We start from the raw sequence: 26,188 nt of genomic DNA, 5'->3' as shown, positions 1-26,188 counted from the left end.
CTGCTGACAGGTGCCCTTTCTGCATCTCCCCCCCAACTCCTGAAGAAATAAGTGTTATTGCTAAAAAAAATAAAAAAGCCTGATATATATTTTTTAAAGTGTGTTATTATAAATGACTGTACCAAGATCACTTGGAATTTGAGATGTCTTTATTCTCTCTGCCTGTTCTTTTCAGACATACATATTTTATGTTATAATTGATGCAATCATCTAGAAGATGCTTATCCCAATAGAAACATCACCCATATCATCCTGATTCCTCTTCAAACATCCTTTTGCCAGGCAAGCCATTTGGCCACTTCCATCACTGTAAGTGAAAAGCATCTTTCCTCAGAGGAAAAGTAAAGGGGGAGAGGGAAGTTTATATAAAACTGAACTGTGATCAAAAGATCCACTTAGTCCCATTTCTGGTATACAATAATTAGGAAAAAAGGTACTTTGGTATATTTTAACTTCTTTTCTTTTTCCTTAAAAGAATGTGTGCTATGAGCGCTCAATAGAGATAAATCATCTGGTCTTTATAACTAAGATCAAGCTTATTTTAGGAGCAACAAAAGCAGTGAGAAGAAAACAAAAGCAGTGAGAACAAAACGGGCAATTAGTTTAACAAAGAAAGTGCTGACCAGCATTCTGGTCTTGATAAAAGCACTCTAAATACTGCTAAACGGAACTCAACTGCCATTTAGGCCTTAAGACTTAACAGCTTAAAACCTTTCTTGCAAGATTTCTTGCTAAGACCTTTAGGAGATTTCTAAAAAACACAACTAAAGACTCAGAGCAAAGTGTTCTTAGACTGAGGAGTAACAGATTTGCTCGATTTAACTTAATCTGTTCCTTAATTTAATAAAAGCAAAAAATAGATAAAACAAAAACAAAAACAAAACTAAACCTCATTCCCCACTCAAAAGGATAATAATATAGCCTGCTCCTAAAAGAATATCAGTTTTCCTAAACAGATGGCTGACCACATAAAAAAGCATATATTCCTAAAAAAACAAAAACAACAATAACAACAACAAACCCTACACAATAAGAACAGTATCAAGTCTATCCAGAATAACTAATTAGATGGGACTTCAGGAGAATGATATAAATTATAAACAATGTCCCTGGCTGGTGGAGAGATAGAAATGCTTTAGCAGAAAATTGGAACTAAGCCATTTTCCTAACTGACTATGAATAAATTAAAATTATAACTTCATATGGATATGCTGTTGAAGATTCTGTTAGAATGTTAAATAGTCCATATCTGACTAACCACCACTCAATTCTGATTCTACTAATTAGATCTGCCTATGGTAAAAACAAAGTCAGGCGATGGGAAAAATAAAACAAAACAAACACCTCACGACAAACAGATAAAAGCAGTGTATTTTAAAAACTGGCCTGGAATGTGCTATGTAATTCTGGCATTCCTGAAGTCAGGGAAAGGTTCAAAGAACACTGGAGAATGGACAGAAATAACAAAACAAATGTTTCTCTATCCCTGGGCCTTTGACAACATACTAGTCTCTAGCACTGAACACGATATATTTAATAATCTACAGCCAACTCTGACAATTTTAGTTATTTGGTAAGACTGATTAGTAAGCAAAGCCCTACTGCCTTATTCCTGTATCTTGTGAAATAGGCCTAATGTCAAATATTACAAAATAGAAACCATTCTAGACACTGACACATTTTAACATAACAAAACTCTTTTAGTAGACTCCAAGTCTGAATTTCTGGTCACCAAACCTACAAGAAGTTAAGTCATTTGGTATGAGAAGCAGCATACTGTGGTGGACAATACAATTCTGACTATCACTTACTGGTTATGTAATTTGGGGTCAACTACTAAACTCTGAGACACTTATTTGTTCATCAGCAACATGGGGCTAATGCCTCACCCATTAGATTTAGAAAATAAAAAGTATAACTCCATGCATGTTACTTCATGAGAGAGAAGAGAAAAAGTGGGGAAGAGAGAGAGAGAGAGAGAGAGAGAGAGAGAGAGAGAGAGAGAGAAGGGGACAGAGGGAAAAGAAGCCAAGCATGCATACATATCTTAATGTAGGCATTTATCACTCCAAACTTCCCTCTTAGAACTTCTTTTTATGCATTCCATAGGATGTATATACCACATTACAGTATTCTAAATTTGACTATATACTTTGTTAATGAGTTGTACATTTTCATGTTACTAATTAGCATCCTTACATTTCAGCTGGAAGCACTCCTTTTAGCATTTCTTGTAAGGTAGGTCTATCGGGCTCTCTCAACTTTTGCTTATCTAGGAAAGTCTTTATCTCCATTTCTGAATGATAACTTTGCTGGAAAGAATACTCTTGACTGGCAGTTTATTTTTTTTTTAGCACTTTGAACAGATAATACGACTCTCTCCTGACCTCTAATGTTCCTGTTGAGAAACCCAATGATAAACTTATGGAGTTTTCCTTATAAATTACAATGATTTTTTAAATATTTTTTTGATTTTAAGTTTTTCTTTAATTTTTAGTGGTTTTATTACAGTGTGTCTTGTCTTTAAACTGAGTATTTTTTGCTTGTTTGTTTTTTGTAATCTATGAGTTTCATAAACTTGGATATCCAAATCCCTCATTTTGGGAAGCTTTCACAGCTATTATTCCTTCCTTCCTTCCTTTATTTATTTATTTAATGTTTAGCATTTTTTATTTTTATTTTTTTATTTTTTATTTAGGTATTATATGTGTACATATCGTACAATTGCCCCCCCTCCACTCTCATACATGCCCTCCCTCCCCAGAGTTTTGCGTTCATTGGTGTGTTTATATGCATGCATACAAGTCTTTCGGTTGTTCTCTTATCTCCCCCATATCTCTCTCCCCTGCCCGCTGTACTGTTTGTTGCTTTACTGTCTCTGTATCACCATTATTCCTTTAAATAATCTTTCTGCCCCCTCCTCTGTCTATTCTTCTGAAAATCCAATAATTTGCAAATTCTTTCATTTGATGGTTCCATAAAGCACACAGGCTTTCTTCACCTTTTTTCCTGTTTTACTTTGTTCTTCTCTGACTAGATATCAAATTTTCCTATCTTCTTTTTTCTACTTTATCCATTCTGCCTTTCATACTCTCTATTGCATTTTTCATTTCACTCATTACATTTTCCTGCTCTAGATTTTCTAATTGGTTCTTTTTTTATTAGCTTTAACTTATTTTATTTTTATAGCTTTTCATTTTGCTTGTGTGTTGTTTCCTGATTTCAGTGAATTGTTTTTCTGTGTTTTCTTATAGCTCAATAAGTTTTCTTACAACAGAAAACTTATTTTGGTGTCTTTATTGGGTAATTCATGGATATCCATGTCTTGGGGATCAGTTACTGGAAGATTATTGTGCTTTGGAGGTGTCACGTTTCTTTGATTTTTCATGTCCCTTGATGTTTTGTGTAGCTGTCTTCATACTGAAATAGCAGTCAACTCTTCCAGTCTTTACTAAATGGCATCTCCAATGCATTCAAACTCATATTTTTTCCCCTCCAATAGTATGCTAGAACTTTTCTGCTGGAAATCTGGATTTCCACAAAGGCTCTTCTATCCAAGAGCAACTGTCTAAGAGAGTGATTTTCAATTGGTGTTCTACAGGAATTTTTAAAACATGCAACATCGGACTACTTAGTCAGGGGCACTGACCTCTTTTCCCTTAGATTGCCAAATTTAAAAAAAAATGACAACAGACAAAACAATAATAGCTGTTCAGTGTGAATAAATAAAAATTATACCTATTTTTTTGTCAGGTTGGCAAAAATATATTTTTTGGTGTGCCACAGAATTTTAGTAATTATTTTATATGTTCCATGAGATGAAAAAGATTTAAAATCACTGGTCTAAGACAGTTTTTGAAATGCTCCCAAACTATGGCGCAGGAAGCTGGAACCATTTCACAGGCCACTACAGGGTCCACAAGCAGGACCAAGGTCTGTATGCTTACTAGCTGATGCACAGGTAGGCAAGACTTCTCCAGGTCCCATGGCATGTGGTGCTGGATCCCACAGCTTCCACAAAGGCATCTTTTCCATGGACGAATGTCAAATAGTTGTTGGGGCAAAGAGGCGGCCATAAATGAAGAACATCTTATTTAGCCACCAAACTGTCATCTAATTTTAATTTAAATCTACAAAGTCACATTAAGCTAGTAACCACCATAGTGTACAACACAATTCTAGAAGCTTTATTATACATTCAGTTATATGTGAAACATATAGTTTAGTTTTATATAATTACTTATTAATTATTGTAATGTTTACCAGATGAACAACTATAAACCTACTTTTGCCCATCTTGTATATTGCCTTACTGGGATTTACTTGTAAAAGTAAAATTAAAAGAAATTTAAAAATTATTGACTTTCAGGTATTCAATTAATAACAGTAAACAACTATGCAAAAAGTAACAATTCTGAATTGTAAGATGTCAGAGTTGTGATCCAAAACCTGTTATCCTCCATAAAGCAGTTACTAGAAATAAAGAATTCCTCTCAACCTCTTTCAAGACCAATACCATAACAACATACCAGGGTTCCATTTATGTCCTGACTCAGATTCTTCATCTCCCCCACAATGAAAGCAACCAGGTAAGTGCTCATCTTCACGCTTTCAAAAAATTCATCCTGAATAAGTCCATCTTGCATGGTATCCGATGACTTCTACAAGCCAAGGGGAAAAGACGACAGCTCTATAACTATGGGAATAAATGTCAGTGACAAATAAACTGAGAAACTAAAAATTTAAATAGGAAATAAATAGCAAAGATGTTAGCATATTTTAATCTGTCAGGACTGGTTTCTAAACTAATGACACTTAGTCTCAGTCTGTTCTACCATCCTTCATCATGAGGATATATTAATTACAGTGAAAATACTTAAGGAGTTTTTAGTTTCAAAATATGACTTTAAGAACAAACAATAACAACAACAAAGATGGCTTTAAATAAACATAAGTTAGAGATAATAAGTAACATTGGCTCTGTTTCTCTCCTTCAAAACAACATCAATGCTAAGTGAAATAAGTCAGTCAGAGAAAAATAAATATCACATGATCTCACTCATTTGTGGATTATAATGAACAACATAAACTGATATACAAAATTAGATCCAAAGACAGAGAAGCATCAATCAGATGCTCAAACCTAAGAGGGAAGGTAGGGGAGGGTGGGTAACAGGGAGAGATCAACTAAAACACTTGAATGCATGCATATAAGCATAACCAATGGACAGAGACAGTGGGGGAGGTCAGGGCATGCATGGGAGTGGGGTGGAGGCAATGGGGGGATATGGACACATATGTAATACCTTAATCAATAATAAAAAAAAAGAATTTAAAAAACATCAAAACCAAAATCCTAGCCAAAACCGGTTTGGCTCAGTGGATAGAGCATCGGCCTGCGGTCTGGAAGAACCCGGGTTAGATTCCAGTCAAGGGTATGTACCTTGGTTACAGGCACATCCCCAGTAGGGGGTGTGCAGGAGGCAGCTGATCAATGATTCTCTCTCATCGATGTTTCTAACTCTATCCCTCTCTCTTCCTCTCTGTGAAAAATCAATAAAATATATTAAAAAAAACACACACCAAAACCAAAATCCTTCTTTATAATCTAGCATGCTCCTCTCTATTGCTACAAATAAACATTAAAGAAGGAGCTAAAGCTGGGATATCACTACAAAATGATGCCATTGTAATAACCTGGTTATAATTTAACAGGAAAGGAGTAAAAGGGAAGACTAGATATAGGCATACAATTTATACAGCTTTACCAAAAAGTTGCATTGAATGAACACTCTAAGTTGGTTCCCTGCTGACGGATGGGGGAAGGGTCTAGACAAAAGCAATTTAGACACAAGCCCAGTAAGAGCTGAGAGATATGGGAAAGTGCCTGCTTATCAATCACACCTGGAAACAGGTAATTGGACAGAATGGGTATGACCACTGCAATCAAGCAAAATCTAAAAAACTTCCAAACAAAGGAAGTTAACTCTCTAGGCTTTTGGGACTTCTGCTGCAGGGGGGTGCGCTCTCCTGTGCTTGCAAGATGCATGGCCATGTTGCTCTCCACCCATGGACTAATAGACTTTAATCTGGCTGGAATGCTGAACCTCAGTGGCTGCAACATGGAACAGAAACTTTGGACACTGACCTTGTTTCTGGCTTTGCTGAACTCTCAGTTGCTCTATTTTCAGGACTGGCTTGGGGGAAATGGGACATTGGAACCAGAGAGATGTAACTCCATGCCAATAAAATCTTTCACATCCCATCCTCCCATCAAGGCTTCTGAAAATGCTTCTTTCAGTAGCATCCCAAGAGCCTCATTCCCACCTGAGTCTGGAAAGTCTGGCCCTAATCCTCTGGCATCAAAATGATTTTCAGAAAGTACCATGTAATGACCCCAAGAAGGTTTAGTGGGATCAAAGTTATTAGAGAAGTCTGTAGTAGCCACAAGATGAGGGAATGAAGGCAACCTTATAGGATTTTCTGATCATGAATTGCAATATGTTTTGGAATACTAGGCAAGCAGGCATTCCACCTCTTTCAGAGAAAGATTAAGGTGAAGAGTATGTCTGGGAGTGGAGTTGTTGATGTAACTTCCTGGTTGAAGGACAGATCATGTCCTCTCTGGCCTACAAAGGCTCAGTCCAGGGTTTGTTGAATGTAACTGTTCCTCTCCACTAGACCCATGGGCTCTGAGAGGCTCCTATCAGGCTGCACACAGCCCCTCAGGTGTCAACAAAAGGGCCCCCTACATTCTATTTGGCATAAAAACAATTTTGCTTGGTTTTAATCTCATTGCCTCCCACGCAGAGCTCACATACAAGAAAGTAATATTTAACAAGTTAAACCTCCATGTTACAATACGGACTTTTAAATAACTAATAAAACATCCAGGTCAATCATGATTCAACACTATCAAATATCATTGTTCAGAATAGCAAATATACCATATCTCAGAAAATATCACTCTGATCTTCAGTTCACAGTATTAATCATTTTGTACATCATTAGTACATAGTACACACTTCACATTTCATGCCCATACATTCCATACCCAGCAGGTCTTTCTCTTTCCTCAAGTGCTTTTTGGGCTGACTTCTCAGTTGATTAAAACATATATTTTAACTTTTATGTATGTATTTTAAGAAAGAATAAGAATTTATGATGTTTCAATCATTCTCAACAATCTGATAAAGAGGAATTCAAGTCTTCTCAACAAAGAAAGAGATCCACTCAAAAAGTTTATAATCAAGAACCAGAACAGTACCTTAGGCATATTTGATAAAGCAGTGTAGTTCTCCTCTCTTATGATCTTGATGGTATAAGTAGCTTTAAATGCTGGCTCATCAAAACAAGGAAAAGCAGATCTTGCCGCCAGGGGTTCAAATTGAGTTGCTGCAAAGTACCTAAATCAAATGCAAATTCATCCAATAGTTATTGAGCAAGTACTTATTCGAGGTACCTTGCCAAGTACTAGGGATACTAAGATAAACATTGTACAACCCTACTTATTAAAGGATCCACAATCAACTGGGAGGGGCAGAGGTTATATGATGAACAAAAACTTGTCAGGCTGCAAATCATGTCATAACAGTGAAAACAAAGCACTGGAAACAAAGGGTAGGGAACAGATTCTGACTAGCAGTTGAGACATTATAAGGAAACTGGTGACAAAACCTGAAGAAGGCATTTAAAAAGTAAGAAATATTTGAAAAGGGAGAGAAGGGAAGAAAGTACAATCTGGAAAGAATGAGAAGCACAACAAAAGAGCAGTATGTGTTCAGGGACTAAAGATGGCTGTCCTGCCGGGCCAGCGTGGCTCAGTGGTTGAATGTCGACTTATGAACCAGGAGGTCACGATTTGATTACTGGTCAGGGCATATGGCCGGGTTGTGGGATCAATCCCCAGAGTGGAAAATGCAATGCAAGTGGCAGCCTGTCAATGATTCTCTCTCATCATTGCTCTCTCTCTCTCTCTCTCTCTCTCTCGCTCTCGCTCTCGCTCTCGCTCTCGCTCTCTCTCCCCCCCTCTCCCCCCCTCTCCCTCTCCCTCTCCCTCTCCCTCTCTCTTTCTCCCTCTCCCTTTCCCTCTCCCCCTCCCTCTCTCTCTCCCTCCCTCCCTCTCCCTCTCTCTGAAATAAATAAACTTGCAACTTGCACTTTCAGGAAGACTGAAAAAAACCAGTTGTCCTATAGTATGTTTGTTTCCTTTACTCTCTTCAGAAATGAATTAACATTTTCCTCTCCCTCTTAGAACGCAGCAACAGCACTTGAGAATTTGACTCATCTAAAGATTGTGAGTAAAGCAAGTTTAAAAGAAAAACTTTAAAAAGAGAAATGGAAGTATTCAATTAAGCAGAGGATTAAAACATTTGGGGAATCATCCAAACATGGCTGTAGAATAATCAGGGCAAGTGTGGCCTTGGTGTGCTTATTTCAGGTACCAGTTATTATGTACGTATACAACTGCCACTTTAGACACGATAGCCTCACTTGCTTAGGGCTAAATTTCTACTTTTAAAAATATATTTTATTGATTTTCTTACAGAGAGGAAGGGAGAGAGATAGAGAGCTAGAAATGTTGATGAGAGAGAAACATCGACCAGCTGCCTCTTGCACACCCCCTACCGGGGATGTGCCCGCAACCAATGTACATGCCCCTAACTGGAATAGAACATGGGACCTTTCAGTCCGCAGACCGACGCTCTACCGCTGAGCCGAACCGGCTTCGGCTAAATTTCCACTTTTAAAAGGTAAGTAGAAAAGAGTGTGGGATTTGTAGTTAGAAGATATAAACTCTTCAATTTACCACCCCTCTGACATGAGGCAAATCATGTCTCAATTTCCTTATTTATCAAATTTAGGACTGAGATAGGATCCCCAGACAAACACCTAGGTTTTGTTGTTGTTGTTGTTGTTGTTGTTTTGTTTTTAGAATCAAATAAAACTTTTTATAATAAAAACTATTAGTATGCTATAAAGTCCTACATAGATATTTATTATAAATGCTAGATAACTCTTCTTTCACAGTTAAAATTATTGTACTTTCTTTCTGTTAAGGATTTGCCCAAATAATTGTTTCTATTGGGTAAACTGTAAAAAAGATAACAATCAACTTAAACTTGAAACCATTTAAATATATTACATTTCTAACATTACATGTAATTCTAACATTCTTAACCAGTTAACAAAAGATTTTGGAGGAAGGCCGTGAGGGGGATAAAGTTTGATAATAGCCATAATATTTGTTTGATGATAGTCATACTATTCATATAAGAGTCTACTTGGACCATTACTTTGGATAAAACTTGGATCATAATATGCTAAGACAAATAAAATCTTAAATTATTGTTAAAAGAGATGTAATAATAACTATTACACATAAAAGTCCCTTTGAGAAGGCTGCTGCTTGATAATATTTATAATCTATTTACTTATGTTAAGTACCTTGAAGCTTATTTTTGTATTAGTGACTGCATTTGCTTTCAGAAATACTAGTTGCAATTTATTACCTATAATAGAGCTAAAGGCAATTATGAATTAGCTGGAGGTCAGGTAAGAGAACTAAAAGCACTGGGGATGAAATGGATAGAGGAAAGGAGTGTGAACTAGGAAGGCAGTACAACACAGAGGTTAAGAATGTGGCCTCAGCACAGCCCGTGATGCTCAGTGGTTGAGCACTGACCCATGAACCAGGAGGTCACATTTCCATTTCTGGACAGGGGACATGCCTGGGTTGCAAGTGCAGTCCCCAGTAGGGAGCCTGCAGGAGACAGCTAATTGATGATTCTCTCTCATCATTGATGTTTCTCTCTCTTCCTCTCTCTGAGGTCAATTAAAATAATAATAATAATAATAATAATAATAATAACAATAATAATAATAATAATGCATCTGAGCTAAAGTTGCCTTAGGTTGAGTTTCCCCTCTGCTACTTGCTAGCCATAAATTGTTAAATGAGTTACTCTATGTGCCTCTGCCTCCTCATCCATAAAATAAAGAAAATATTGCTATCCTGCTCTTAGTGGGTTTAATAGGATAAACAACTAAAGATATAAAATGCTTGGAACAGCTTCTAGCTCTTCAATTTTCAGTAAATATGGGCTATTGTTATCAATGGAATTCAGGAAAGTGCTCATGAAGTTCACTATGGCTATGAAAAAACAAGGGCCAGGTCTTGAACTAAATCATGTTAGAAATGAGGAACTACAAATGGTTCCTAACATTATCAGATTTGTATTTCTAAAAACACGAGTCTGACAACACTGAAGAAGATGGGAGAAAAAAGGAGAGAGGAAAGTGTGGTAAGATTAGAAGCCAGGAGATCAGTTAAGATGTTTCAAGAGTTTAAGAAAAAAACACTGACAGATTGAAAGACAAAGAACTAAACACATCCCCAACTTAAATTTGTTTACTAGTTCCTTTAGCATCAGTTTGTTTTCTAGACCTTAAGTCTAACGTCAACAACATCTAGATTTACTGACCATTTTCACCTCTTAGATGACACCGGTAAGCTTCTTTTACCACTAGCAGTGTCAATACATGTTTGGCATTTACATATACTCTGATTTTCCAATCAATAATAAGTATATCTCTTACTTTACCTACTTGTTTAAATATTTATTATTCTTAAACCTCAGAGGGGATAAAAAGTACAAAAAAATCTTCTGTAATATAACTATACAAAATTAGAAGTGGGAAAAAAAACCCAAAAATTGCTTTGAATTATATTTTTCAGATATCTTCAAGGGTATAAATAATCTGCTAAACTTTTATTTTGCATTGTGGGGCACTCATTTTATCTAACCAAGTAGGTTAATCAATTTATATATTTTTAGTAACACCAGAGTTTCACAGACTAATTTAAGATTTTAAAATACTATTTCTAATACTCGATTTCTTAATTTTAAGGAACTGTGTTCCATTTTTCTAGCATTTTCCATACCTCAATCCAGCCATAGCAAGAGTCAAGTGACCATACCACAAATCATCTTATTCCGCCACATAATATTTTCCCCCTCATTACATAGTAGCTGTCACTATGGGACTCCTACTCCAAGGGCAATAATCTACTTGGAAGAGATGATAAAAGATTTGCCTTGTAGATTTGTTTGCACAGTAAGAACACTTTTTAAATGTATATCCTACAATTCCTAGAATGATAGAGATTACAGAAGTACAGCAAAGAAGCTTGAGCTACCATTGCAATTATAAACTTGCTTTTAATGTCAGACCCCATGAAGAGTTAGCATGCCATTTATTTTAAAGGCATTACATAAAAAGAGAAGAATTACTTATCAGAATAGGGCTACAGATCCTGCTTTTGTGTCTTTCCCCATTTAAGAAAGATCAAAAATTTTTCTCAAATAGATTTTAAATATTCATTTCTACTTTTCTGAATTACACCAGCATACACTAGCTAAATGGCATTAGTAATTCACAGGCTGGTTTGCAAAAAATATGACACAATTCTCCAACTGAGTGAAGCAGATCTAACAAGGACTTTGAGCACATAAGAAAATTGACATTATTGTTACTTTAAGAATAACCTGTATGCAGTGTACACTTCATCTTTCTGGAAATTCAAACTACAATACATGCTATCAATACCAAGATTAAAGTGCAAAATACATGGTCTAAATAGAGAGCTGAATACTTGTATGTTTTGAGTCACTTTAAAAATATATATATATTTTTGTATTAATTTCAGAGAGGAAGGGAGAGTGAGAGAGAGATAGAAACATCAATAATGAGAATCATTGATCAGCTGCCTCCTGCATGCCCCCTACTGGGCATGTGCGCTATGGGCATCAAACTGTGACTTCCTGATTCATAGGTCGATGCTCAACCTCTAAGCAACACCTGGCCAGGCTTGAGTCACTTTAAAAAAACACATAAATTAAGTCTCTCCTAGATTAAAAAACAAACAAACAACAACAACAAAAAAACTGTCAAATTCAAAATAGCCACTATTTTAAAAACAAAAGACAGCAAAGATTAAAGACACTAAAAATGACATATGTAACCACACACATCTTAACACCCTCTCCCGCATATCACTAAGTGCCTCCTAAAAGTTCCACATATAAGGAAAATAGGTCTTAAAGAATAATCCATACTCATCTTTACTCTGCTTCCCTCAGAGATTCTATAAGGCAAGAGATAACTACATTCATCTTATCCCATATAATAAAGAGGTAATATGCAAATTAACCCTCACAAGATGGTTGCATATGACCAGGCTGGCAGGGGCTTAGTGAGGAACAACCAAACGAATGAACAGCAGGATGCATGGGGTGACCAGGCTGGCAGGGGGATTAGTGAGGGATGATCAAACGACTGAACAGCAGGCTACGTGGGCAACCAGGCCAGTGGGGGGGGGGGGGGGTGGCAATTGGGGTGATCAGGCCAGCAAGGGGGGGGGGGGGAGTTGGGGCAACAGACCTGCAGGGGAGGCAGTTAGGAGCAACCAGGCTGGCAGAGAGGGCCAGTTGGGGACAACCAGACTGGCAGGGGGGACAGTAAGAGGCAACCAGGCTGGCATGGGGGACAGTTGGGGACAACTAGGCTTTTGGGGGCAATTAGGTTGCCAGGGGAAGCAGTTCAGGGTGACTAGGCTGGGGGGCAGTTCGGGGTGACCAGGCAGTTAGAGGGGGTAAGTTGGGGGCGACCAGACCAGCGGGGGGGGGGGGGGGGGGGGCGGGCAGTAAGGGGTGACCAGGCCAGTAGGGGGAGGGAAAAGTTAGGAGCGACTAGACCAGCAGGGACGGGGCAGTTGGAGGTGACCTGGCTGGCAGGGGAGGAGGGGTGGGGGGGAGTACTTAGGGGCGATCAGCCCAGCATGCAGAGACAGTGAGGGGCAATCAAGCCAGAGGGGGGGCAGTTAGGGGCGACCAGGCCGGCAGGCAGGTAAGTGATTAGGAGCCAGCACTCTAGGATTTTTAGAGGGATGTCCTGGATTGGAGAAGGTGCAGGCTGAGCTGAGGAGCACCAGGCCTCTAGTAAAATATATATATATATTGTATCTCAAAATAATGTACATTTTGTGATAAAGACTGTAATAGGTATAATCTTTATCCATTTGCTTCCATTAGCATGTCCTCAACGCCACCACGATATATGATATATGTTCAAGGTTTTGACTAATAAAGAAAAAGCACATTTTTCCAAGTCACCACTCTGCTCTTTCACACATAACATCCTAAATGTTAAAGAACTGTAGTTACTATCTCTGGGGTGAGCAAAGGAATCCATATTGCAGAAGTCTCACAGAGCAAAGAAACAGAATTATTTAAGAGGGCTACGTACTTTTTCGTATTATGTTCATCTGTGTAAGAGAGTCCATAAAACCCATAGTAAGAGCTAGATATATTTGCTGAGTACTCTATCTTCAAGGTATAATTTTGCCCCTTAAGAAGGGCTTCCGGGGCAACGATGGCGATTTGTTCATGAGATGGATATTCCAGAACTTCAACTTGTTTTTCTTGGCTTGAAACTGCTGACATAAAGGTCACTCTTGAAATGTTATGGCCTGTGCTGTGAAGAACGATATTCCATGTGGCCTGGAGAGCCTGAAGCGAAATCGCCACAGAACCCTTGAATGTCATTGTGGTCAGGTTTGGGTGCAGGTTCAGTTCATAGTGCAGAGGCAGAATGGCAGTGGGAAGCCTGACTTGCGCCCATGGAAACAGCTTCCCATTGGTTGCGAATGGCTGAATGAGCCCCATTGATTGGTTTTTCTTGTGGCAGCCTTCTTTGGTAAAGGTACATCTGGGCAGTAGATAAATCACCATTATTACAGAAATGGCAAGCAAAATGACAAAAGCACAGACCAGCATGGTCCTTGCAGAGGGCACTGAACAAGTGCCATCTGAGCTCTGCCTGTAGCCGGCTGCACTGTTCCGAAGGCCTGAGCTTCTGTTCATAAAGGACATGCCCAGCAGCTTGGCAGATGACTCATAATCCTCTTCCTCCTCATCCATCTCATGCTCACCCAGACCCCGCACCAGCAGTCGTGAACCCCGCGGCTCATATTCCACCTCGTCCGGCTCTAAAGGATGTAAACAAGGCTCTTTGGCTAAATCCACCACATCTGGCTCTTCCTCAAACATGCTGTTTTCAATCATATTCCTGGGGAGTGGAAGCCGATCTAAAAAACCAAAACATAGGACAAGGCACAGAGTTAGGAAGAAAAGCTCATAATAAAATGTCTACTAGCAAGACTGCATTAAATCTAAGAATTTTTTTATCACTAAGATTTATTTCCATCTCAGAGCTACTGAACTAATAAATAAGATGCTGTAATTTTCTTGTATCCATTACAAATTCAGGCATAAATAAAAGTATACTAGTCATGAAACAAGAAAGCTAAATACAAAGGTTAGTATATTAAAAAAAAAAAAAAGGTAACTGAGATTAAATACTAATTTCCTTAATACACTCCTGCCCAACAACCTGGGCCCTTGTCCTGAACTTCAGAGGGCCCTGCTTTGGCCTGATTCTGGCTGTGCATGCCCCCCAGGAGGAGGAGTCAATAAGATCAAAGAGATGTGCCCTGCCCACCTACAGTCCATGTCCCCTTTCTGGGGTACTGGCACCAGAACCCAGAATCCCTGCTTTTAGGGTCTCTGTGGGTCTCTTCTCTGGCTCCCTAAGGAGAATCACTGGTGTGCTCTATACAGGCTTAAATAAAAGCTAAGCAAAAGGCTGGGTTATTTTTTCCTCCTGAAAGAAGGATGTTCCTGTACCACAGCAAACTGAAAGTAGTAAGTTATATAGAAAATTTCCATAATCAAGATATACTAAAAATAAAACAAAAGAATATTAAAAATCAGATAAAACTATCATCCAACCTATTTTCTCATGCTTCCAGAACATTCAGAAGTACAACATATACCCTTCTGTAATAACCATTTTATATTTGCTCTGAGTATAAGTGGGCCTTTTACTTGGTAGTGGTAAAAGCTTTTATAAACTACAAAGAACCACAGTTTCCAACTTGCTAAGTCACTGAGGAAAAAAAAAGAAAGACCCAAAAAGTAGATGAGTAAATAATCACACATAGATCAATAATTCCTAGGATCAAATCATTCAATGTTCTATTTTTTGTTGTTGTTAGAATCCTTACCCGAGGATATTCTCCCATTGATTTTTAGGGAGAGTAGCAGAGACAGGGAAAGGCAGAGAGAAACACTGATGTGAGAGAAACACATTGATTGGTTGTCTCCTGTTCGAGTGTAGACCAAGTCCTAGGCCTGGGAGGAGCCTGCCACCAAGGTACATGCCCTTGACCAGAACTGAACCCGGAACCCTTTGGGCAGGCTGACTCTCTATCCACTGAGCCAAACCGGCCAGGGCCATTCAATGTTCTTTACTTAAGAATCACACAAATTTAGCTTTTAAGGGATCTCAAAAGTGTGATCATTGAAACTCCCATTAAACTTTCCTTCAAGGTACTTTATACATATCATTTCTAACTTTCACACAATTCTATAAAATGGAAAGTATTATACCTATTTCAGTCAAGAAGGGAAAAACAAATAGAAAGAAGGATTGGGTTAATTTATCTACATACAGTCACAGTTATTTAGTCACAAAACTGAAACTGGAGCTTAATTCTAAAAATCTGATACCAAATTTTAGATTCTTTCCATTATAATGTTGCATTCCCTTTCTCAACTAATTCAATAAGTGATGAGAGCTTTATATAAATTATTTATTTTGTGTTTGTCAATGCAGTTGCTAACAGTACTATTTCTCTATCAGCAGAGCAAACTTACATAAAATTACTTAATATCTAGCTTAACAGAAATGCCATGTTTTTTGTGCTATTTAACAAACACTAAATAACTAAACAGTGGCAACTCATGAAACAAAGTATCAATAAATGTTAAGACAAAATGTACAGTCTTGCTGCTCAAAACTGTAGCTTTTTAGAAGAGCAGACTCTCAACTCCCTTCCCTCAATCTGAATTTTAATAAATCCTCAGGTGATTTAAGTGCCCATAAGTTTGAGAAGCACTGGTGTAAGCCTTCTCCATGATCATCTAGACACTAGTCACTCCATGCCTGGGTGTGCTCCTGCCATCCCATCTACTCTGAGAACAAGCTATGCCGCTATTTCATGCTGTTTTCCACATGCCTTCTCTCCTCTCTGTTCCCTTCACCTACAATGTCATCATTTCTCCTTTCCATCCAGTCCACCTGGTGAACACCTGCTATTCCATAACTCAGCTGAACTTGCTACAATGTAAATTAACTAAAGTTATTTATTTTTTCTTTATTATCTTTTAAAATATATATTATTTCACTTTATCTCACACCCCCCCCCCCTTTTTTTTTTCCTTTGGTAGCATAGAAATACCAATTAGGTTGCCTTTTCCTCCCTCCTCTCCATCCTACAAAAGCTATGCTAGTTTAAGTTTTCTTTGAATATTATAAAACTGTTAATCACTTTCTGGGTGTGGGTTTAGCAAGTTGCCACCTATCCACCTCCTGTGAATGATCTGAAAATGGAAGAAGGGTGATAGTTATAACATCCTGCTTTGGGAATTTAGTCTCCTAAACTTCCTATAGCACCCAAATCTCTGTGACAAAGTTTTGTTTTGATAGTTTACCGTGTTTGGGAGTCTAGTTGATAGCAAATATTGCTTTAATTGAATTAAAAAAAAATTCAACTCTTAATGAACACTTAATGGTTAGAAATATTCTGTGATAATTTTTTAGTACCTGGCCATGCTGCAGATGAGTTGCTTAAATTTGCCTTTTCATTTTAAAATGTCTAAAAGACCTTCTTTTATTATTTTTTAAAAAATCTCACATAGGAAAACTATGTTCTCTTAGGCATCTGTCCATGTGTTTGGTTCTGTGTCAGACCTACCTAATATAGACAATAATGAGGGTTTGGGCAGTATGGTTTCATTTAATAAATTTCTAAACTAACTCTAGGTATGATTTCAGCTTATATTTAGAGCATTTCCATCCCTGAATTCATCTATCCCTCTAAAACTTCATTTTTGAGTTTTTGGATTCCTAAGCCATGCCCTGTTTAAAGCCAAGGGATAATCCACAGTCTGACCATTTTAGCATCTCCTGTCCACAATTCATCAACTTCAAAACTTTGACAAGGACTTAGTCATAAGCCTGTCAAAATCAGGTTAACTTTATTATTCATCACTCAGTCTGATTAATTCATATATAGAATTTTAATATTTCAAAAACGGAACAAATCAACCCACCTGCTGTATTTTATTGCCCATTAGAAACAAACTTTTGTATATGTGTGCAATCATATCAAGTTAAATATATCAAATAAGGGGAAATCCTGTTATTACAGGTAGCTCATGAAGACTATACTTTAAGCTTATTTAAGAAAATGTTGCTTTAGATTCTGAAGTTGGTAAACTTTGATCTTAGCATTAAGCTATAATGTAACACATGACTACCCCTTGTTCACAAGGGATTTATTCACATTGAAAGAAAGCGTCTTAAAGAAACGGGAAAATTTCTAAAACCTCTTAAATCCACATATCCAAGCTCTTTATAAGCCAAAAGCAAAGAATCTCCTAGTTGAAATATTTCAGTTTTAAATAACATAGGCTCATGTGGTTATAATCTGAGAAAGCTGAAGACATTTCTTTTCATCAGATACCAAGGACTGGTGTTCCTCAATGTTGTGTATGGACCAGCGCCAATCGGCAAATTGTTTATCTGTCTGTGACAGGATACACATAGAAAATTAGTATTTGAAAACTACAGAAATTTCAGGATAATTTTATATCTGTCAAATTCAAAATGAAACATATTTTTCATGTCTTTTTTCATTTTAGTTTTCTCCAAGAATTCATTTTTATATGCTTACAAAATTTCTGCAACAGATTAAAAACAAAAAAGAAAGCTTAGTTCTTCATGTCAGATAATGTTAGCAGCAATGAGTTGGTTTGTCACAATAAAGGGAATCCAGTTCAATATAAAGTTCTCAAACTGTCACAGTAGCAGTGGAAGTAAAAAGGAGAACATGACAATGAGTCATGTTGAAGGAGAATTACACAGGAATTGTTTGACACCAGCTTGGGCTGGATGGGCCTGTAGGGTGAAGAGGTAGAGGTAAGTGTATATCAATTCTCTATACAATTCTGGCTTGGATAACTAAAAGAAGAAATGCCATTGGAAAATACAGATTTTCATACTTTTTTTTTTTTTGGAGGGGGGGTTCTTGGGGGGCATTGATAGTGAAAACAGAGTATGAGATGGTATTTGGTATGGGACATGGGACATAACATATTTAATATCTGTCAGATAGCCAAGTGAAGGTATTTGATTAATAGCATATTATAGAATTAAAGGCCTAACTTTTTATTTTATTTTATTTTATTGGCCTAACTTTAGACAGAGGTTAAAATCCTGGCTCTTTCACTAAATGCTTGATCTCAAACAGGTTACCAAGCATGCTTTAGTTTCACCTTCCTCACCTATAAAGGACTATTAAAAGTAAAAGGTGAATAAAGCTATGGCAAACATGGTGAAGAACTTGAATTAAAAAGAGCAAACTTCCAACAGACTTTAATTCCTTCAAATTACCATCATATTTTCAGAGAAAATGAAATGGAGTGTTTTTCCAAATCAATAAGCCAAAAACAATTTTACAAGAATAGGGCTAATAAAAATAAGGCTTCTTGGGCAGATACAAGATTTACTATATTTAATTAGGTAATACAGAAACCAAATTAGGCTCTAAAAATAAAAGATTAGTCTTTTGAGGCCCCACTGACACATTTAAATAAAGCTAAAAACTCCAAGCCTGAGACAGAATTTAAATCTTCTAGATCATCTCCAAATGGAAACTTCATTAAATTTCTGAAGTGATGGCTAATTACCAAAAAAGGTAATTATTTGCCTATGAGCAATCTTCTTTCATCATAAAGAGATTTTATTTTAAAGACATTTAAGCTTAAAAAGAAAAGAAAAATATTACAATTTCAAACAAAAGAAGGTGACTTTTTTGAACAGCTCTACTCTGACAAAAAATTCTGTACCTACCCCCAATTCCAATGCTTATGGTTAAGTTACAAGTTTAGATATGTCATCATATCATCAGATATGTTTCCACCCTAAAAATCTAGAAAAGAATAGCAAATTAAATAGAAGTGGAAGAAATAATAAATAGAGCAGAAATTAATGAAACAGAGAAACAGCAGAAAATTAATTGAGAAAAAAAATGCTTCTGGAGAACAGTAAGGCTGTGTTATTGGCTCTAAATCATATTCTCCTAGAAACTGGCCTAAAGATCCACATAAATCAAGTATAGCAGATCTCCAAAACTAATTTTTCATGTCTCCCCATAAGTTTTGTTAGGTTCATTAAAGAGACAAATCAGAATTGATTCCTTGGCTACAGAGACTCTCTTTTACAAGCCCAACAGTCTTATCTGTCCCTCTTTAAGACTAGCTGGTAAACACAGAATCATTTAGCTAGTGATAATGCTAGTTATACACAAATTTAAAAATACATATTTTCTCACCGTACTCTTAAATGAAAAGCTAGGGATTTTTTTTTTTTTTGTAAATGTAAATATTTAAAATGAACCAAAGAAATTCCTTTGAAACCTCATATGATCTCTTTAAAAGTAAAAAAAAAGTATTCCTAAGAAAAAACACTGTACTTAACTCATCTATTTCTGTATTTAGATTTTTGCATATTTTTAAAAAAATGAAAAACCTTTTTATTTTAAGTGCCCATTTAAAACTTTAACTGAGTAATTCTCAACAGGAAAATCTAAAGTTAAAAAAAAAAAAAAAAGGCCTAATTTTTAAACATCTGAATTAAAGTGCTTACTTCATTTAGGGTAGTCACAATTCTGAGGCTCATTCTGCAGAAATACAACCATCTTGCAAATAGTTCAGATTACAATTATATGAAATCAATCTCCACAGCTAGCACCTCTATTCTGAATCTCAGTGACCCAACAACCGAAACCTATTATATATATAAACTAACTAAATTGGTCCTTGGCTCTCAGCCACATTTCTGCAAATCCCAAAGGACACACAACCACGCACATTGCCTGCTCTGCCTTTGACTAGTATGAGACCACACACACAAACACACACACACACACACACACACACACACACACACACTCACAGGTTACAAACTTCTCAGTTTCTCTCAAGCATTCATGGCTGCTGTGACCACTTCATCATCAGACCCTTATCCCACCATCTTCACTCTCCTCAGCACACAGGCTTATCTTTTCTCCCTCTTTAATTACACTAATCCAGTGTAATGGTTTGAAATCCCTAGTTTCTTTTACCTTTTAAATATCAATTCAACTATTATTGGGAAAAAAGTCCCACTCTGACTCTTTCTCTTCCTCTCCCTTGAACATTAAGATGCCTATCTGTTGTCTTAGGATGAAAAGGTTAGAAGGACTGTAAAAAATAAATGCTATGTGGGCCCTGAAAAAAATAACCCAGTGAGACGTCCACAAATATCATTTCCTCCCTAAGGTAACTCTTTAGACAATCTCAGAAAAGCTTGATTTAGAGTAAACTCGAGTTTATCTAGTCATTATTCTAAAGTAATTCTGCCACGTTACAAAATTATCCATTGCAGGCTTGCTTCTCCCTAGCTACTGTCCATAGATTGTGTTTATAATTAGACTGTGCAGTGTTAATTGTGCTGGCTGCCCTGCCAATATTCTACAGAAACTACCAGGAGAGATCAAAACAATCATTCCCCAATTATGAGTCACCTCTCTCCACACTACACACCACTCACTGGCAGCTTCTGAAACCTGGAAACTGGAAGCTGGGCATACTAGTGCTTAAACAAGTCTTCCACATTTACGATGAAATACTAAGTTCCAAAACCTGCTTCTGATACTTTTCTAGACTAATGGGTACATTTTAATCTTAGTAACTTTCCACTTATTAAAGAATTATACTCTGAAGGACAGAAGTTTTAGAAAAATTTCAAGGCCTGGTATACCATAGGGAAGGGAACTGTAAGTAAACTACAATTATAAATTTTGCTTCACACTTAGACAATGCCTCTGTATCTCTGGTACCTAGCGGGGAAGAAGCCTGCAATAAATGTTGAAAAGTTTAAATGAAAGTAGCAATACCCCATACATTAAAAGGCAGTATTAATTAATGAAAATTATCTCCGTGTCTGCTCATAAATTCTCCAGGGGCTGAACCCAGGTTCACTGAAACCTGTAAGAAGATAAAATTAACATGCTAGCTATGAGGGTATCAAAGTCCTTCTAACACCTACTGTGATGCAGGGCTTAGTAGTTACCTCAGCGATCATGGGCTCAGAGTCACTTCACTTCTTCACCAGTGAACAGTGATTTTTCAGACTTCTTACTACATTTCCTCTTGTTTTCTCAAAGTCAGTATTTAACTTAAATTCATTATGGTTCAGGAGGCATAAAGTGTAGTAAATGGAAACCTGGGGATTTGAATTCTGGCTCCACCACGTAAGTGTGTGTTGAAACTTGTTTTCTCACTTTAAAATGGGAATAATAACTGGCTTGCCAGTTATTAGATTATCATTGCCCAATAAGTGTGTCACACCACTTTGCAAACTATAAAGTGCTATATTAATAAAGCATTTATTGCTAATATATTAAGTAATTAGGGTAGGAGCTTCAAACGCATAAGCAAATAAACACTTTTACTTTTCAGCCAAGCACACTAGTATTTCTCTTTAAGATCTATCAGAAAAATTTCCCCCCATACTTTAACTGTAAAAGATGATGCTTAAATGTTGCTCACAGCACTTATCAGTAGATACTAGTAAAGGCAGAAGAGTCCAGAAACCTCATTTTGTCCTCTGGGCCATTAATAACAAACAATAACACAGGCAACAACTTTGGCCTCTTGAAGTCTTTCAGAATCAGCACCAGCGGTGTCCATGGAGGACTTCAGGCTGAGTGGAACAAGGTAACTTCAGACAATCCTGTTTCAGAGATTTTAATATGAATATTTTACATCTGCCTTCTAACACATTTGTTTAAGGCTGTCTTGACTGTAAAGACACTATAACTATTCTCAAAATACCCCTAGGAACTAGTGTATCTAAAGATAATGCTCATTTGCTATAATTGCATTCACACAATAAAACAGATATTAAATGACAGATACAATTTGTTAAGGCGGCAATTTAAATTTATATACTGCTCAAGATTTTCTAATTGAAATAGCCTAAAGGGCAGCATTACATAGACATTGATTTTACCTTATCAAACTAAAATATTCAGTCAATAAAATTTCCACCATCTTCAAATTCTACGCTGTATTAGATTTACTCTATCTAATCACAATTGCTATTTTCTGTGCAGTTCTGCATTCCTATGAGCAAGTATCAACATTTTAGTGCTGGGAGGAAGATGCAAAAAAAGATGAACTACTTGCAAGTTTAATGTTGTAGATCTGAAGCACAATTTTTTTATTGTTTAAATTATTACATATAGTATTAAATATGTCTCCTTTTTTTCCCATTGACCTCCCCCCTGCCACTCCCACCCCCAGGCACATGCCCTTATCCCCCTAGTGTCTGTGTCCATTGATTATGCTTGTATGCATGCATACAAGTTCTTTGGTTGGTCTAACCACTCCTCCTTCCCTGCCTTCCCACCAAACTTTGATAGTCTGTTTGATGTGAAGCACATTATTTTAAATATCTGTCAAGGAGAACATTTAAGAGAAAAAGGAGGCATTCTTGCTAGAGAATGTCAATGACCAATGAGAGTACCAAACAAAAACAAGAGCTGTGGCTACATAAAGAATCTGCATAAAATGTTTCAGATACAGAGTTAATGTCAAAAATCAAGGTGTAAAACAAATAAATACCTACAGTTTAGTGCAAACCTTAACTTGTAAAACAATAATAAAATAGTAAAGGAAGACTCATTTCTTTCAGTAAAGGATATATTCCATTTCAACAAACAAGGTGGATGTTCTTTTAACAAACCTCCTAATTAACCAAAGTTTTCCATTTCCTCTGAAAGACATTTTCTGATGTCAACTGCCCGGTGAATGCTTACAACTGAAGGGTTAACTCTCTAGAAAGTCTAAGCAATTATGCCCCCAGCAGAACAGCTGCATTCTTACCGAGAATAAGCCAGATTATGCTATTTAAAATTATAATTATAGTTATGTAATAATTAAGTATTAAATGAAAAAATACAAAAATGAATAGTTTATATGAAAACTGGGTTATGTATCGGAAAGACCCTACAAAAGCAAGACCCCAAAATAACGCTGCTGCCAAATTAAGTATTAGCAAGAAAAGCAGAAAGATTGGGAGACAAGGGTCCTAAAAGTATTTTTGCACCCAGGCTTCAAAGTGTTTAAGTTCTCAAACCACTTGGGGGAAAAAAAGGCCCTAGAAATTACAGATGCAATATGGACAGCATATATCATATACAAGAAAGACGTAGAACTCTAATCAATGGTCCATATGGAAAACAAAACCTTGAGTCAATATGATATTATCAACTAAGTTTATACACTTTGACTTGAAATGCTAGATGAAAGTATTTTTATGGTTTCCATTTCCCCCTAGGTTTAAAAAGTATTATGTTCCATGTTAAAGGGAAACTAATGTAAACCACATCTAAGAGTTCATCCTGACAGTCAAAAGAATATACCTAAGTTCCTCCAAACACAAAGCACAATGAGTACATTTACTTGTGCGTGTCTGAAGAATAATTTCACTAAGGTACTTAAGAACCTACATCTGCAAAATTATACTCATTGATAAATTTAAACCAGAGACTTTAAAAAATTATGTCTCATCAATACGTGTCAAAAGCCCAAGAAACTCCTTTGACCAAGTAACTCCACAAGAGGAATTTATCCTGAGAATCTACACAATCATATACAGAGTGGGTGGCAAAAGCAGGCTTATAGTTGTGAATACATGAAATTGAGTTTATTTGTATTATTTTTCATACAAATAACTGTAAACCTACTTTTGCCCCACCTATATGTAAGAAGGTTTATAACAGTTCCGTTTACATAGCAAGAAATATGAAACAACTTAAGTGTATAATGAAAGGGGATAGGTATATTGATACCCAATAAAATATTATGTAGACATAAAATTATTTACATATATTTTAAACATGGAAAGCTATTCAAAATATAGTATTGAGAGGCAGGCTATAAATTTTTAAATAAATAGTATTTGTCTAGTCGTACACACTATAAATAAAAGTGTTAAAAGTGTTAACAGTATTTCTTTGAGGTGAAGTTGTGAATATGTTGGATGTTTTTATTACATTTTCTTTTTAATGTTAATTAATAGGAAAACACGCTCAAACATGTACAGATCATGTTTTAATCTGTTCAAGATGTAAAGTTAATAAATTAATGAAAAATTATCAAATGTTGGCATGTCTTAGAAATGGTCCTGGCCAGTAAAATCAGAAAACCTGGATACCAGGATAGAATTTGCTAATTAATCTCCCATGTGCTCTATTAAGAGGTGGAATCTATTGTCTCCACACTTTTTATTGGCCTGGTAATTTACTTGAATCAGTAGAATGCAGCAGAAGTGACTAAGTAATATTTCCAGTCCTAGGCTCAGAGGCCTCATAGCTTTCACTATTTCTCTTTTGCTGACCTGAGAGTCATATGAGAAGAAATCTGAGCTATCCTCCTTGTGGATGAGGAACCACAAGACAAGCCCAGCCAACAATCAGTGCCAACTGCCTGATAGGTGAGCAAAGCTATCTTAAATCTTCTAACTCCAAGTTAACCTGCCCAGATGATGGCTGTTACAAGTGACCTCAGACAAAATCAGTGGAAGAAACACCTAGTTGAGCCCAATTCAAATGACTGGCCTACAAAAGCATGGACAAATAAAATATTTGTTTTAAATCATTATGTTTTGTGATTTATTATGCAGCAATAGTTGACTGATTTATCTATCATCCATACAGTATACCTTTAATATTTTGGTGTGTCTACTATTCTTATAGGCTAATTTATCCCCTAAGACAAAATTGATATATGCTATAGATACCAATTCTATGATTCTGTGGCATCTTTAAACACATGCAGGGTCTCACGTTATTTTGGACTTCAACTCAAACACATAAGGAGAGAATGGAGCACATTTTGCATTCTTCATACAAAATCTGTGCAGCTGTAGCTTTTCCTCCAAAGCTCAAGGACCTAGATGTACATGACTTCATACTTTCTCCCTCCCTCATCAAATGATATGAAGATGCTCTCTGCTTGAGGTCCTAGAAGGGGGCCAGGTTAGACATTGGGAAAAGTAAAACCAAAATTCATCATCACCATTACCATTTCAATACCACCACCAATCAAAGCGATGTGCTAATAATGGGCTGAGCACAGCGGGTAGTTAAAAATGTCTCTGGAACCTGAGATATTCTCTGCCATTTCCTGTGTAATACTGAGCAAATTATTTCACCTTTCTAAGCTCAGTTTGCTCTTTTGTAAAATGGAGATAATAACAGTACCTCTCTCATTCAATGAGATACCTGTAAAAGTTTTAGAAAAGAGCCTACCACATAGTTTAGTGTTCATAATTATTAGCTTTCTGTATTATTAATCAGCATTTTACATGTGTGAGTTTATTTAATTTAATCCCTATAACATTCTATGGATGAAGACGTGAGAGTGTAAGAGGTTAAAGAACTTGCTAGTAAGTAGCACAACCAAGTTCCAAACCCACATTTTTCTGACTGTAGTAGCTAAACTCTCCAACAACATACGATATCACTTAAAATAGCCCAGGAGTGTCAAACCAGGCCCCTCCTGCTGGCAAATGTTTCCTGTCTTCACAGCCTCTAGAGGAGGGGTGGTCACAGACCCCCTCCAGGGCAGAACTGAAGAGCTGCAGGGAGGTTCAGGATAGCCTCAAAGATTAAAACAACTACCAAATGTGTCAGACACTGGCAGCTGGTTTCCACAGCTCTCTCAGCCAGGCACAGAATAGGTATTCAAAAGGTGCTGCTTGATATTGCCCAATTACATTCCCTGTATTACTACCCCATCATGGGCAGTAAGTTGGACTTTCCTCCTTTCTCATTAAGATTATGAAATTTTCCAAATACAAGACAGTCCGTGTTCATTTTACTGAAACTTTTGATTTTTTGCTATTTTAGAAAACTACCAACTTTTTTAGAGACCTTCTAAACCTTTATATT

The 26,188-nt window shown here is 36.8% G+C and overlaps 1 protein-coding gene across 2 annotated transcripts in view; it reads right to left on the bottom strand.

Annotated features, from left to right (window-relative positions):
• LOC118702709 (leucyl and cystinyl aminopeptidase) overlaps positions 1–26,188 on the bottom strand; it is an 83,012-nt gene that overhangs the window by 37,952 nt on the left and 18,872 nt on the right. For both annotated transcript variants that reach the window (XM_045571800.1, XM_036408950.2), the window contains exons 2-4: positions 13,309–14,149; positions 7,268–7,406; positions 4,530–4,661 (exon numbers count right to left, since the gene is read on the bottom strand). In XM_045571800.1, coding sequence (XP_045427756.1) covers positions 4,530–4,661; positions 7,268–7,406; positions 13,309–14,126 — 1,089 coding nt within the window. In that variant the 5' untranslated portion in view covers positions 14,127–14,149. The remainder of the gene's footprint in view (positions 1–4,529; positions 4,662–7,267; positions 7,407–13,308; positions 14,150–26,188) is intronic.

The sequence above is a fragment of the Pipistrellus kuhlii genome, unplaced genomic scaffold (genome assembly GCF_014108245.1).
Source record: "Pipistrellus kuhlii isolate mPipKuh1 unplaced genomic scaffold, mPipKuh1.p scaffold_m20_p_4, whole genome shotgun sequence".
NCBI classification, from domain to species: domain Eukaryota; kingdom Metazoa; phylum Chordata; class Mammalia; order Chiroptera; family Vespertilionidae; genus Pipistrellus; species Pipistrellus kuhlii.
Note: the sequence above shows the minus strand (reverse complement) of the source record. Positions and strands in the feature narration are given on the sequence as shown.